The sequence below is a fragment of the Rattus rattus genome, chromosome 9 (genome assembly GCF_011064425.1).
Source record: "Rattus rattus isolate New Zealand chromosome 9, Rrattus_CSIRO_v1, whole genome shotgun sequence".
Classification (NCBI taxonomy): domain Eukaryota; kingdom Metazoa; phylum Chordata; class Mammalia; order Rodentia; family Muridae; genus Rattus; species Rattus rattus.
Genome location: NC_046162.1, coordinates 71,413,578 through 71,428,801, shown reverse-complemented (window position 1 = coordinate 71,428,801; position 15,224 = coordinate 71,413,578). Strand labels below are relative to the sequence as shown.

At 50.1% G+C, this 15,224-nt stretch overlaps 1 protein-coding gene across 1 annotated transcript; it reads right to left on the bottom strand.

Moving 5' to 3' along the window:
* Positions 1 to 1,046: 1,046 nt before the first annotated feature.
* On the bottom strand, positions 1,047 to 13,997 carry Cacng1 (calcium voltage-gated channel auxiliary subunit gamma 1). The gene is made up of 4 exons (XM_032913317.1): positions 13,584 to 13,997; positions 3,356 to 3,430; positions 2,119 to 2,256; positions 1,047 to 1,724 (listed from the first exon to the last, which is right to left on the bottom strand). The coding sequence occupies exons 1-4, from the start codon at positions 13,813 to 13,815 to the stop codon at positions 1,498 to 1,500; spliced, it is 672 nt and encodes a 223-aa protein (XP_032769208.1). The 5' UTR covers positions 13,816 to 13,997; the 3' UTR covers positions 1,047 to 1,497.
* Between the last annotated feature and the right edge of the window lie 1,227 nt (positions 13,998 to 15,224).

Here is a 15,224-nt window from a genome sequence, read left to right as displayed (position 1 = left end):
GAGGGGTGTTTCCCTTGCTAGAATAAGCTCCATGGGGGACTCCAGTGTCCTCTGCAAAGACCACAAAGGGTCCTCACAGTCTGACAGTGAAGTCTGACTTCTGTTTCTGGAGGCTAAATTCAGTACAGTAAGGGTCTGAGGAGGCAGCAGTGGTTACATGGTGGTGCTAAGTGCCTGTGAAGTTCTTCTTCTTGTTCCTCTTCTTGTTCTTGTTCCTCTTCTTGTTCTTCTTGTTGTTCTTGTTCTTGTTGTTGTTCTTGTTCTTCTTGTTGTTCTTGTTCTTCTTGTTCTTCTTGTTCTTCCTCTTCCTCTTCTTCTTCTTTTCTTCTTCTTCTTCTCCTCCTTCTTCTCCTTCTCCTCCTCCTCCTCTTCTTCTGCTGCTTCTGCTGCTTTTGCTTCTTCTGCTTCTTCTTCATCCTCCACCCCCCTCCTCCTCCTCTTCCTCCTCCTCCTCCTTCCCCCGCTTCTCTTCCCTCTCCTCTCCTCTCCTTCCCTCCACCTCCACCTCTTCTACTCAACAAGAATCTGGCACCAGAAGCTAGGCTGAGACCATGGGGCTTCAGTGCTGAGAGGGGCTGGATGATTCTAGAAATAACCCCTCCTATTTTTAACACCCTTGCTCAAGCCACAAGGTTTCTAGTTTCATTCAAAACAATTCCAGGGCTCAAACATTCAAGTTGGAATTCAGAACCTCTAAGCTAACCCCATCTCTTCTCTCATAGTCTTCAATACCCAGGCAGAGTTTCTTAACCTTCCTGATGCTGCGAACCTTTAATACAGTTCCTCATGCTGTGGTGACACCCAACCATGACATTATTTTCATTGCTACTTCCTAACTGCAATTTTGCTACTTACTGTTCCGAATCATAATGTAAGTATCTGATATGCAGGGTATCTGATATTTGAACCCTGTGGAAGGGATTGCAAGCCACAGGCTGAAAACTGCTACCCTAGGGAGTCATACCTTCCTTCCCTTCTCCAGGGTCTAGGGCAGCTTATGGCCAGGAGTATCAGCAAGTGCTATGCAAGGCAGATGGAGAAAAGGAAACATTTCTGAGATCTTTTATTTCAAAGCACAGATCCTATCCAGTTAAAAATGTCTCTTGGGAATCCTGGAAGCCAAGGGGGGATGTTCAGGTCACGGAAGAGGGTTTCATATGATGGTGGAAGAGAGTTGCGGGGAGGAGCTGGCTCTGGACACTGGCGATGCTCAGAACTGCAGAATGAGTACAGGCTGTTCCGGGAAGCTTTCTAAAGATGATCAGACCAGATCTTCAAAGACAGCAGGCATGGTGAGCAAACCTGAGCTGCGGAAGGCACAGTATACCCTTCGTATACCTGCTTGCCTGCTGGCCTGCTTCCTCTGACCTGGGCAGGTCTGGGTTTGTGTCCATGTGCACCGTTTGTAGAGGAGCTCAGAGGGAGAGACACACGATAGACAAGAGGTCAGGGCAGATGTGAGACTCCCTCCTCACCTCCGAAAGACTCTGCTTTGATCTAGTGCTCTGGCTCAGCGTCCATGCAGGATTCCCAGGGGTTCTGGGGCATCCGAGGCAGGGAGAAGAGCAGGAGAAACAGCCCACCGAGGAAGAGCAAGGTGAACGCGGCACACGCGCAGGCGAAAGACCACGAATAATAGTACTCAATCCAGACTGTGTCCTCGCTGTCAATCATACGCTTCACCGACTGCCTCATGACCTCCACCGACACGATGAGGCAGAGCCCTGGGGACAAAGCCAAGAGTCCTAGTGACTGCTGGTTCTCCTGCTGCCACCTCAGTCCTCCCCCAACCTCTGTTCCCTGCCTCTGACCTGGTCCTGAGGGGAAGCTGCTTCTAGACAGTTCTAACTGGGAATCTGCAAAAGTGGTCCACTCTGCATCTCCCACCTCCCGCAGGAGGTTAGTCAGAGACCTGCCATGTTTCCTTCTTTCTTTTGTTAATCGCTCTCTGGGAAGGTTTGGTCAGTGTCCCTCCCAAGGGTAGAATCATTGGGGGGAAAATGAACAAAGCAAGCTTTCTCCCAGCCCTCCTGGGGTCACCGGGGCTCTGACTGGATTTGCTTCTGTGTAAAACCTGAGTCCCCCCTCCCACCCAGACACTGCAGAACCCCACTCTACCTGCAAAGGCATAAAACATGGACGCCGGCCTCAGCAGGTAATCACGCTTATTCCCAAAGGACAGAAAGGCGCAGATGGAGCCTATGATGATGAAGCCAAGGCTGAAGATAGCGATGGCCGCTGCTGAGATGCTGTACTCTGCAAAACAGAGGGGAGCCTCAGAACCAGAGCCTCTCCCAGCACTTCCTACTGTCAGGGTTCTCAGCGTGGTTCTTCATCCAGGGTTCCCATCTCCCACCTGAGCAAGGTTTACGCCCGCAAAGTCCGGGTGAAGAGTGAGGCCAGGTGCTACGGATGGACTCATCCGTGCCCTCATGGGCACTAAAGTGCAGGGTTCTCTGAAACAAAGGCCTCAGGAGGAGGCAGGACACCCCGTGGTTTGAGATGTTCTTAGAGCCAAAGGCCTCCTGAGTGACAGGCAGAAGGAGGCACTGAGCTGTAGGTGGTCTGCCTTAGATTGACAAGAGGACTCCGGAAGATTGACAGTGTGTGGGTGTGGATGTGTGTGGGCTGCCTAAGAATCCAGCAGAGTATGTGCTCTGTGTCTGCGTGTGAGGATGTGTGTGTGTGTGTGTGTGTGTGTGTGTGTGTGTGTGTGTAAGTGTTCCCTTTATTACGCTTTCAGTATGCATGCATGCACGAGTGTCCCCTGCATTAAGGCTCTCAGTGGATATGTGTGCCTTATGCATGTGGATCTGTCCATCTGTGTGTGTGTGTGTGTCACACACACGTGCAAATGTGAGGGTCTGTAGCCTGCGCACAAGTGTGTCTGTGTCAGCTCTTATACACTGTGTGGCCACTCATTTCCCCAGAGGCCAGGCTGGACCTGCTAATGAGGTCTCAGAGTTCTATCGATGAAGGAAGGGTGTGATTATCATGTTTTGTCAGCTCAGGGAGCTATTAGTTAAGTATGGCCAGGGCTCCCACTTACCCATCCACCCCACAATCCTGCTCCAGCACTTTAGGTACTGGAACTCTTCTTAACTCCCTGGGCTGTGCTGGAATATGTTCCTGATGCAACTTGCAGCCCACCATCCCTAACACCAACAAATGGTGCTCGGCACGGCACGGTGTCTGGGGCAGGGAGCCGCCCTTTGTGTGTAAGGATGTGACAGGGCGCAGGCTGCAGCTGCTTTTCTTCCCGAGCAGGAGTCAGCAAGTTTCTGCCAAGTGACTCCTGGCTCAGCAGCCTGTGACAGAAATGGCTTCCCACCGCCCCTGCTTCCAAGGGCCTCACCCTTCTGAGTGGTGAATTCAAAGATTTCCGAGCTCTCTCCTGGGTTGAAGTGCCTGAAGTAGGAGCAGTTCTTTTCTGTAAAGGAGCAGACAGTCTGTGAGCGGTTAGAAAGGGCAGGTGTTTCGCCACAGGGCATGTAGGGGCCCTCTGGCTCTGGCTACCTGCCTCCTCCAACATTCTGAATCTGGGCCAAACAGTTCCCTGACTTTTAGCACAACGTTTCAGCAGAAAAGGAATCACAAAGGAGGCTGGGACGGCATCAGGGAGTAAAGGATTCTCAGGGCAGAGAGCATGCAAACTCTGAGCCCATTATGCAGTTGGGGTAACTGAGACCAGGGCTCAGATTGTTCCCAAAGTAGGGGGCATACATGCTTAGCAATTAACCAGTGATCTCAGCGTATGGATCCCTCTCGTGGGTGATGCCTAGAGGCTAAGACTGTACTAAAACCACTCAGCACACGATACAGCCCACTACAGGATGGAGTTATCCAGTACAAAATATTAACAGTGATAAGGCTACAGGGCCTTGATCAACCAGAACCGGACCCCAGGTCCATTCACAGTAGGACCTGGGGAGCAGTATTTTCAAAAGATTTCCAGGGCCCAGGGAGATGGCTCAGCTGTTAAAGGTTGCCACGCAGCACGAGGATTCCCAGCAACCCTGTAAAGAGCCGGGCACAGCGATGTGTGTCTGTGGTCCCAGCGCCGCCAGGGAGGTGGATCCCTAGAACTCATTGACCAGCGGACTAGCCAGTTGACAAGCTCCACTTCAGTGAGAGACCTGGTCTCAAAAATAAGGTGGAGAGTAATTGAAGAAGACACCAAATGTGAGCATCTGGGGGAGAGAGAGAGGGGAGAGAGAGAGAGAGAGAGAGAGAGAGAGAGAGAGAGAGGAGAGCACTTTACAGAAGACTCTGCTTTGCCCCACAATGGGTCTTCTGCATGCTGCTTCCTCAGCCCTCAGCACCTGAATAATGTGGACCCCAGACAAAGTCTTCCCCAGCCAGCCTCTTGACCCTGAGCATTGTCGTGACAACCATAGACAGTCTGTAGACAGTTAGACGTGAGACCTAGATGTTATGGGGCAGTAGGAGAGGGGCTGAGAGGAAATATAGCCTTGATGACTTTTATACCTAATTCCACCTCCCCACCGCCTAACCTCTCTGCTTTTTCGAGACTGGGTTTCTCTGTGTAGCCCTGGCTGTTCTGAAACTCACTCTGTAGACCAGGCTGGCCTCAAACTCAGAGATCTGCCTGCCTCTGCCTCCTGAAGTGCTAGGATTGAAGGCATGCTCACCCCTGCCAAGTCTTTAGTATCTTTTACTAGATATAACACCAAAGTACTGTTGCCGTCCTTGTGGGAGACATTCAATATCTTTATCCATGAATTACTGAATTAAGGACTAGAAGAATGGGTTATTTTTAATTCTCTCTCTCTCTCTCTCTCTCTCTCTCTCTCTCTCTCTCTCTCTCTCTCCTATTTTTTGGAGACAGGGTCCCACATAGCCCAGGATGGCTTTGAATTCACTATATATCCAAATACAGCCAATGATAATCTGGAATTCTGATCCACCTACCTCTGCCCACCAAGCACTGGGACTACAAGTACTTGCTACCACTTCTGGTTTAGATGGTGCTGGGATAGAGCCTCTGGCTTTGTGCATGCTCTCCTGACTGCACTATACCCCGTTATACCCTACGCCCTACTTTCTGCTTCCCAAGAAAACTAAATTAGGTTGCTTTTTATTTAGGTGAGGTCCTGCCTTGGTGTCTTTCCTGGGTTTCCGTCTCCCTTAGTATAAAAGCTATCTCTGCCTTTAGCTTCAATGGCATTTAGTGCAGATGCACGGCTTTGCTGTCGGGCTACGGTTGAATGTTCGTTCCACAGGGACTGGTGGTGCCCAGCTTCTTTTAGATGTGTGCCCCAGGGCTGCCACCATCATGTGTTTGAACAGGGTGAAGGTTCGTTCTATCTGGTCACATCATGTTTCTGCGGCTTAATCCTGTCCCTTCCCACGCCTCTAAAGGGTCGAGGACCAGGATACCTAGAGAAGGGATCTGGTCTAGCAGCAGTGACTGTTCCCAGCAGCAAGCCGCCTTTTCCCCAAGCTTCTATATTTAAATCACTTTTCTTTTGAGCCAAGTTACCTGGGGTGTCTGGCGACCGGTTGTGATGTCAGACTTAACACTGCTCTTTTCTTCCAGCGTCCACGGCTATTTTAAAGCATAATGAAACCCTCTTATATTTATGAGAACAGTTGCTGTAGATTCTCTTGAATCACTGCCTCAGAACGGCTCACGCTCTGTGACACGTCTCCCCGGGTCTCCCTCCGGACAAAGGAACATTTCTGTTTCGTTCTTTAAGGGCCAATTTCAGTTGCCATTGAAAAACCCTCCAAGAAGAATGGGACTGGATTCAAGTGTATTTCATGGTCAGCTGCTCTCCCAGCTACTCACTCCCTGTGAGTTACGAAAGAGCCTTCAGAGTGAGGGCTGTGAGGTACAGGCAGCTTCGAGACTCTGGTGACCTCGGATAGTTGACCTTTGTGGGCTGCAGAGGTGGCTTTTGCATCGCGTGCTGGGGAGACAGCTACCACCAGATAAATGCCAGGCTCCACTCAGGGCTCACAACAATGTACAGACAGACGTTCTGGATATCAGGGCAGAGATGTCTGAGCTTGGGCACAATAAATTGCATTCCCGTGGGGACTAGACAGTTGGCACTGGGGGACACGTTCCCCTGGGCAACACAATGTCTCCTCCTATTAAACACTTTCAACTGTGGGTGATGATAAGGTATGTTAGGAATACTGGAAGCCTCAGTTTCTCTCCAATATGCTCAACTCTGGTCCGCAGGACAGGAAGGTTGACCCACTTGTCTCTCTTGAATTTGGCACATGAAGAAGGCCCATATTCTTGGCTTTCCACCTGTGAGAAGTATATCTGCTCCTAGCCCATGAGCCTGTCTGAGGGAGACCACGAGCCCTTTCGCAGTTCCTGTTGGCCCCAAAGATGGAGTAGTCACATCAGACCAACCAAGCCAGCATCGCTAGCAGAGGGCAGAGGGTCCCACCTGAAGGGCACACCTCATGTGACTCGGTTTTCTCCATGTATGCCTCTTTGAAGGATGGTAGGATTTGGGGGGAACTGAGAGCATCAAGGGAAGCCCAAAGCAGAGGGCTCAGTGAGTAAAGTGCTTCCTGTACAAGTCTGAGGACCTGCGTTTGATCCTCAGAACCTCTGGGGTTGGGAATAATGGTGGTCTGCACTTGTGATCCCAGGTTGGAAGGACGGAGACAAGAGGACCCCTGGGGCAAATCAGTGGGCTCCAGGCTCCGTGGGAGGCCCTGTCTCAGACACTCAGGTGAGGAATAACTGAGACACCTCAGATAGATCTTTGTCTTTCGTGCGAGTCTGCACATGCAAACACACACTCACATGCACACGCACCGTCTGGGGCAGACCTTAAGTGGGCCACTTAGTCACAGGGAAAGTTGGAGAGGTGAGGTACGGGCTAGTCTTGTACGCGCTCGAAGGTTTTGGAGCCTCTCACTTCTGTGTCTTGGATGCCGTTTCTTGTCTCCAATACTAGGTATAGCACCCGTGCATAGATTGGGGGCTCACACTCTGCCCTGGTGCTCTCTGTTCCTCCACTGTGCTGACACCAACAGTGCTTTAGAGCAAGTAAGCAGAGATCGCAGTGCCAAATGGTCACAGGACTGTAATTAGAGTCTCTGAGGTTACTGCCATCTCTTTTGTCCCTGAAGCCGGCTTATAATGATTCTAAAGTTTCTCTTTCTACGAGACTCAGTGATATAAAAATGTGAATGGGGCTATTCCTAAAAAATACACACGGCCACGTGGGGCGGTGCGTGCCCTTTATCCTGACACTTGGGAGGCAGAGGCAGACAGATCTCTGTGCGTTCCAGGCCAGTCTGGTCTATACTGTGAGTTTCAGGCCAGCCAGAGCTACATAGCGAACCCTTGTCTCAAAAGACAAAACAAAAACAGAAACAGAGAGCTCAGTTCAGACTCTCCTGAAAACTGGGGCAAGGGGTGGCCGGCTAAGCCCACAGTATGGTTCAGTCATCGGCTGTGCAGAACCCAGGGTGGCCATTTCAAAGAACCAGAGCAGCAGGCATATGGAACTCCGAGGTGAAGTTGAGGTAACAGGGGATATCTCTGGGTTACCATTGAGAAGATCCCCAGGGTAGCAGGTACCTGGTAGTGCAGAGTTAATATATGGGAAATAATTAGATATGTATAACCCCTCAGGGACTAGTGGGTTAGAGCTAGGGAGAAAGTCTCACATACGATGTTTGTTTTTGCTTTTGGCAAACCTATACGGATGTGCTCTCTTAACCACCGCTGAAGGATTCCTAAGATTCCTAAGCTGGGGGTATCCCAAGGCCTTCCACAGAGACTAGTGGTGTTGTTCTTCTGCGGGAGAGTCTAGTTAAAGCTCCAACCTCCAACATGAGTTCATGTGGGTAGAGGAGGGAGCCCTAGAGATTCCCGGGCTCAGTGGCATCATGTTCTTCTTACACCCACAGTCCTTACACCGAGGAGAGATGTGGGTGCAGAGAAATGGGATGCTGGGGTTGCCCTAGAGAGGCAGGACCTGAAAGAAACAAGAGCAGAAAGAATGCTCCTTCTGGGGTTTGCTGGCTGACACACGGTCTCCTGTATAAACTGGGGAGGCCCCTCCTCCCACTCAGGAGACATTGCAACCAAGCTTAGGTGTTGGTCTTGGACAGAGTGGTTCTTGTATGGCTTTGTGGACAGTAGGACATTCACAGGAGACAGCTCTGTTCCATCCTGTGAGGACTGCAGAATGGGTTCTAGTGAAATCACCTTGTATCAGCTCTTGGCCTGGCTGCCTCAGACCATGTTGTTGTGTCCTATGTGGGGCTCCTTGTGGCCCCTTGAGTTACCGAACTTTAGGAGCATAATGCATTGGAAGTTATGGGAAGCTCTGGAGAGCCAGGAGTATCAGGATTTAAGGTGTGTGTGTGTGTGTGTGTGTGTGTGTGTGTGTGTGTGTGTGTGTTGAACCTCTTTGTTAGGTAGTTAGCTCAGGGAAGGCTATGCTTGACTTCAGTGTTCTTTGTGGGACGAAAACATGCACGATGCAGTAACAGAGTCATCTCTCCAGCCTCAGGAAAAGTTTTTTGATTAATGATGGGTGTTGCAGGACCCAGACCACTGTGGGCGGTACCACCCGTGGGGTTGTGGTCCGTGGTGGTATGAGAAAGCAAGCTGAGCAAGCCATGGGAAGCAAGTCAGCAAACAAATGTTTAGGGACAAATCCCTGTTAAGTACATAATCTCAGTCAAATTATGAGCATTTTCTGAGTGTGTCACTTCCCTCATCTGTGACATGGGGGGATGTTGAATGTGTAAGTCTCCTGCAGGTTTATGTGAGATTGGATGAGTTGGTGCAGTTGTGGCTTGCTTAGCAGTGTGTGGAGTTCTGTGCAATGCACCATGAGGCAATTTTGCCATTGTGTAAATGTTATGGAGTGTGCACACACAAACTGGGATGACTATGACATCACTGGGTGACATAATACCATGAGGCGACCATTTCACACATGGTCCATCATTGACCCAAATATTGATATGTGGTAAACAGCTGCATAGGTGTGGACTCCCATGATCTCCAGGCTTCCATGATGTTTGGAGAAAATGATCTATTTAGCTTATCAAGAATCTCATGTGTGTGATAAATGGCTGTGCTGGTTGGTTTCTGCCAACTTGACACAAATTAGGGTCACTGGGAAAGAGGGAATCTCCATTGAGAACTAGCCTCCATCAGAATGGCCTGATCACATGTCCGTGGGGCAGCTTCTTTTAAAATATGCATTTTATGTGTATGTATGTGCGCATGAGTGTATGTAAGCACACCATATGCATTCAATGCCAGGAGAGGTCAGGAGAGGGCGTCCGATCCTCTGAAACCATAGTTCCTGTTGTTAGCCACCGTGCGAGTGCTGGGAACCAAACTTGGGTCTTCTGCGAGAGCAGTATATGCTCTTAACCACTGAGCCATCTCTCCAGCCCCAGAAACACTTTCTTGATCAGTGGTGGATGTTGCCGGGCCCAGACTACTGTGGGTGGTACCACCCCTGGATGTGTGGCCCTGGGTAGTATGGGAAAGCAAGCTGGGTAAGCCCTGGAAAGCAAGCCAGTAAGCAGTTTTCTGCTCCTCTGTGGCCTCTGTTCAGTTCTTGCGGCCTTGAGTTCTTGCCCTGGCTTCCCTTCCCAATGGACTGTAACCAGTAAGCTGAAATAAATCCTTTCCTCCCCATGTTGTTTCTGGCCAGTGTTTTATCCTAGCAACAGCGAAGCAACCCAGGACAGTTGCTGACCTTGGTTTCATTTCCTGTTGCTGTGATAATTGCCGGCTCATAGCAGGGAAGCTGAAGGAGCAGGAAGTGGAAACAGCTGGTCACACCCAGAGCCAACAGCAGAGAGCAACAAAGTAACGTTTTCATATCTTTCGTAAGCTCGCCACAGACCACCCTAATGCAGACAACCCCTCTTGGAACCGCTCTGGTGATTCTAAATTGCATCAAGTTGACAAGCAAGCCATTGGAATTGTGTCTAGCTTTCTGTTTTGAGCATTCTCTGCGTCTTTCGCTGATTTGGATGTGATGCGTGGAGGTACAGATTTATTTAAATTTACACGACCCAGAATTCATTGAACTTCATGTATTTTTAGATTTATGCTTTTCATCCGTTTTGGGAAGCTTTTAACCATTATCCCTCTCCTCTTTCTCTTCTTCCAGAGACTCCCATGGTGTTTATGACAGTGTCTCACATGTGTCTGAGACATTGCCCCTTGCCCCTGCCTGTTACTCTGCCTGTGGAACCTCAGTGGACATTCTTTAAAGGTCATAGACTTTTTCACTTGCCTGCTCAGATCTGCCTTTGAATCCCTCTTGTGGACTTTCCACTTTAATTATTGCCTTCTGCGAAAGGATTTCTATTTGATGCTTTAAAATTAATTTCTGTCTCTTGATTGGTATCTATTTCACGAGGCAGCCTCTCCGTCTTTCATCCTTGAGATATGATTTCTGGCTGATTTAAAGTCTTTGTCTAGCAAGGCTTTTGAGGTGGCTCAGCGGGTCAAGTGCTGGCCAGCTGACCTGATTGTGGTCTCCCAGAACCCACACGGTGGAAGGAGAGAACGGACTCACGCCATCCTCTGACACTCTTCCGGAAACAAATGTAAACCCAGATAAACAAATGTAACCAAGTCTTTGTCCACATCTAGACATCCTAAAGGGTCGTTCAAGTTCACTCTAGTTTCTGGCTCTCCTCTCCATGCACCACCCAAACCATCTTCATTCTTCCCATGGCTTGCTTTCTGTTTTGTTTTTTGTTTGCTTGCTTTTGAAGGAGGGTCTCACGATGTAGCCTTGACTATCCTGAAATCCCCTATGTAGCCCAGGCTGGCCTCAAAGACACAAATATCCACCTGCCTCTGCCTTCCCAGTGCTGGGATCAAAGATGGATACCATCATGCCCTTCTTAATGGTTTGTATTTGTTAAACATACAAGCCACATGACAACTCAGGGAGTCGGCTTCTCCTTGATGCTTGTTCCTGTTGCTGTGTTTGAGCTAATTTTGGGATGTCTATATTCTTGGAAAACTCTGTTCTGTTAACTTGGCCATCCGTTAACAGAGGTGCTCTAACATGGATGGAACCTATTTATCTCCCACTCACAGCTTTGTAGGTGAGGACTTTTGCAAGATGACAAACACACACACACACACACACACACACACACACACACACACACACACAATGGCAGTGTTTTGGGGGAGAGACTCTGCAAGAGGCCCAACCTGTTCTGTTTCCTCTAGTGTCCGCCAGACTGCTCTTGGAAATTAAAGCACCTTAAAATTTGCTTTTCTGGAATAAGCGCTTGCCAGGTTGCGATAAGATTTTTGGTTAATTTCCAGAGTTCTGAAGATAAAGAATCTGTTTTCTTTCCCTTCCTCCCCGAATTCTCTTCGCTGTTGATGAGGGAGAAGATTTGGTGGGGGAGGGGTTATTTCTCCCTCAGTCATTTTTTTTTTCTTTCTGGTGTTGCCCAAAGTTAAGATACGCAAAGCCCTCATAGCACAGAGCCCTATGCGGATGTGCTGTTACTACAGTTGTTGATAAATAAGAGAGCACCGTATGAGCCCTCTTACAGAAAAGACAGGTCCTAGGGAACACAGAAAAGATGGACGCAGAAGGAAACAGATGTCCGTTTGGACACAGGAACAGGCTTTAGAAGACAACTGGGGGAGGCTAGGGTTAGAGTCGCATGCGTGGGCAGCGTGATTCACAGCCAATGAGGGCAAGAAGGCAGACAGACTCTGCTTAGGCTCAAGGGCAAGCCTCGCCTGTTGGTCCCCTGAGGCTGGTGTTCTCACCAGCCTGTCTCTCCCTGTAGACTGGTGGCTCTGTTCTGACTTTAAAAGGCGCACAGCTCGAAGGAACAGGTGGACAGAACCATAATGTCCCTCCTCACACACGATCCCAGAAAATCTGCCTCGCCCCGTTCTGCCCTGCCCTTCCCTGCCCAGGGAGTTGGCCAGATGATGCGCCTGTTTACGAGTGTGTAGAGCGGCCAAGGGGTGTGGGCATTAGGCTATACGATACCCTCCCAACGCATACCAATCAATGCCCTTCATCCTGAGACTCTGTGTTTCCAAGACAGCTGAGTGCTTACAAATCTCTGGATCCCAGAAGCGGTGAGTGACGCCTGGGTTTCCTGAAGCAAGAGCTAGGAAAGAGGGGGGAAGAGCAGTGTGGGAAGGCCTGCTCAGCTCTCCACACGCAGACCGTTGGGTCTTTAAGACTCAGGACTGAGCGCTCAAACCGCAAGCGTCAGGTAGGGGGACAGAAGGCGCCATTCCGCACGTCAGGATGGAGGCCACACATGCTGGGACCCACTGAGTGAGGCCTTAGAGGCACTGTAGGCCCTAGAAGTGAGCCTACTGCTTTACACAGGTGACACAGAGGCTGAGCTAGATCTTGTCTGCTCTGACTAGTCCTTCCCAGGCCTAGGGTGTAGCTCAATTGGCAGACTGCTTACCTAGTACTCACAAAGCCCTGGGTTCCATCCCCAGCCTTGCATAAACTGTCAGGATACACGGCTAGTTGGAGACCTTGTCTCAAAACCAGGAAAGGTCCTTTAAGAGAGCAATGGCTGGCTGTGGCTCCAGCCTGGGCCTCTTTTCTCTCTGCATGTTCTTTCCTACCATGCATGCTCCATTTGCTCTGAATCCCAGGGGCTCTACACTGGCAGACTAGAGATGCATCACACAAATGCCCGGGCTCCTAGGCAAGGAACCTGCCTGCAAGGTGTGGGTAGGGAAAGGAAGAATACCTTTCAATCATTCCAGAAGGAAACGTGGAGAATCCGAGCGAGGCAAACTAAGGAAGAAAGCGTAGTAGGACCACAGGCTTAGCAAGGCTTCTACACGACCTTCCACTTCATAGCCATGCAGCAGCCTTGCCCCGCCCCAGTCTCCAAGAAGCTCAGGCTTACAAACAAGGAGCCTGGCATTTTCTTCTTACACAGCCTGGCAAACTAGGGTGAAGGTATCCAGCCTGCACTTTTGCCTAGAGCAGTGGCCTCAACCTTCCTAATACCGAGACTCTTTAATACAGTTCCTTGTGTCATGGTGACCCCAAAGTACAAAGTAGAAAGCACAGTTGCTACTGTAATTTCGCCACTGTTAGGGATCGTATGCAGAGTATCCGATATGAGAGCCCCGAAGGCGTTGTGACCCACAGACTGAGAACTGCTGGCCTAGAGGCTAAGGAAGGAGCCAGCCTGTCCCATAGTTCCCTCTACCCTGAGATCTTAGGGTCACTAGCCTGTCTGTGTAGGGAGAGAATGGACCTAAGATGTCACTGAGTATTTCTGAATGTCTGTGGCTGGGACCAGAAGTCACTGGTCTGGTAGACCAGCGGTTTCTGGAGTCTCTTAACTCACGTGGTCCAGCAACCTGCATTGGATGAAGAACGCAGGCCTTACAAGACGGAGCTGCAGGCTGATGCCCTCGTTTCCACCTCAACTCTGGCCATACACAATACTCTGGGCTGTTTCCCTCTTGGTCCTTTGCATAGAAGTCTGGTAACAACTCTGTGCCCCCAGGCAACTTCTCTTGGGGTCTTGGGAGGAGGAGAAATTGAAATAAGTAGAGAAAATGGGAATCTTACCCCCCGCTGGTATGGTGCCGTCACAGTTCTTGTCTTGGTTGTGCATGGCAACCCAAGTGGTGCAGATCCTCCAGAGGCCAAAGTGGGCTGCCACGCACGTCTCATTGTGGTGCTCCAGGTGTGGACTCAGCACGGCCCAGTGGTCGGTCACCACGGCCACCATGGCGAGCACACCACCCGCCAGGATGAAGAAGAGGGTCACGCGAACCTTTGCTGTTTTGGTCTGTGACATGGCGGTTGTTGAGGTGTGGGTCTGGTTGTGGGGGCAGCAGCAGGGTCTCCCAGGCGGCTAGATGGTGGCAGCGGCTACCGAGTTGGGAGTGGATGCTAAGTTTAGTGTGCCTGGCTGAGCCAGAGTGGGTTGGCCTTGGGGCTGAGAGGCACTGGGCTGTCGGAGCAGCTGCTCAGACGTGTCATGGGCCTGAGGAAGGCTTCTATTAATGCTTGTCACTAGGCGTGGCACTGAGGATTCCTTCTGCTCAAGTTTCAGGGCTTTTTTTTTTCCCCATCTGGGGGCTAGAAATACCCCTGCCCAGGGTAAGGGACAGAGAGTGGATACAGAGAATGGTGGGTATCCAATGGTCCACTATCAAGCTCTAGATAGTGACTTGAGAGATCTACAGAGTAGATTTAGGGTGTGTGTGTGTGTGTGTGTGTGTGTGTGTGTGTGTGTGTGTCAACAGGATCATTAGATGTGTGGGTGCTTAGAACCAAAGGGCATTACCAGGTAAGGGGAACCCCAAGAGTTCCTGGCTGTCCAATGTTCCTATCTCACACTGCCAAGGCACCAGCACGAGTGTGTGTGAGGAACTCAGGAAAATGTCTGCAGGAAAGCAGAAGGAAGTCCCACAGAGAGCACCTCTCTCTCTCTTTTTTTTTTTTTTTCCGGAGCTGGGGACCAAACCCAGGGCCTTGCGCTTCCTAGGCAAGCGCTCTACCACTGAGCAAATCCCCAACCCCGAGAGCACCTCTCAAGCAAGCACTTTCATGACAAGTCGTACATTCCACCTAGTCCCCAGGCCTGAGCCTACCTTTTTTTTTTTTTTTTTTTTTTATTTTTGTCTTCTCCCTGTGACGGCGCCCAGAAGAGCAGCTCCACTCCTGAGGTTCATGAGCCCCTGTACTTTTCAGACATTTGCAAACAGCTTTCTGTAGCACGCAGCAGCCTTGAGGGTCATGAGGCCAGGAACTGGACTGGAGCGGTTGCTTTGCCTGGTTTTCAGAAACAGGCAATAAAGATTTTCCATCCTGTGCTCCCCTCACCTCTCATGTAGCCCAGGCTGGCCTTGAACTTGCTATGTAGCCAAGGAGTCCTGGAAATTCTCATCCTCTCTTCCTCCACCTCCCACATGCCTGGACTACTGTTGTGTGCCACCGTGCTTAGTTCAGGCAATGCTGAGGCTCAAACCAGGGCCTTGTGCATGCCCGGTAAGCGTGCGATCAACTGGGTTATGTGTCAGGGCCAACTTTTTCTTTCTTTTTCTCTCTCTCTCTTTCTTTCTTTCTTTCCTCCTTTCCTTCCTTCCTTCTTTCTTTCTTTTTTAAAGATTCATTTATTTATTTTATGTATGTGAGTACACTGCCACTGTCTTCAGACACACCAGAAGAGGGCAGCAGATCTCATTACAGATGGTTGTGAGC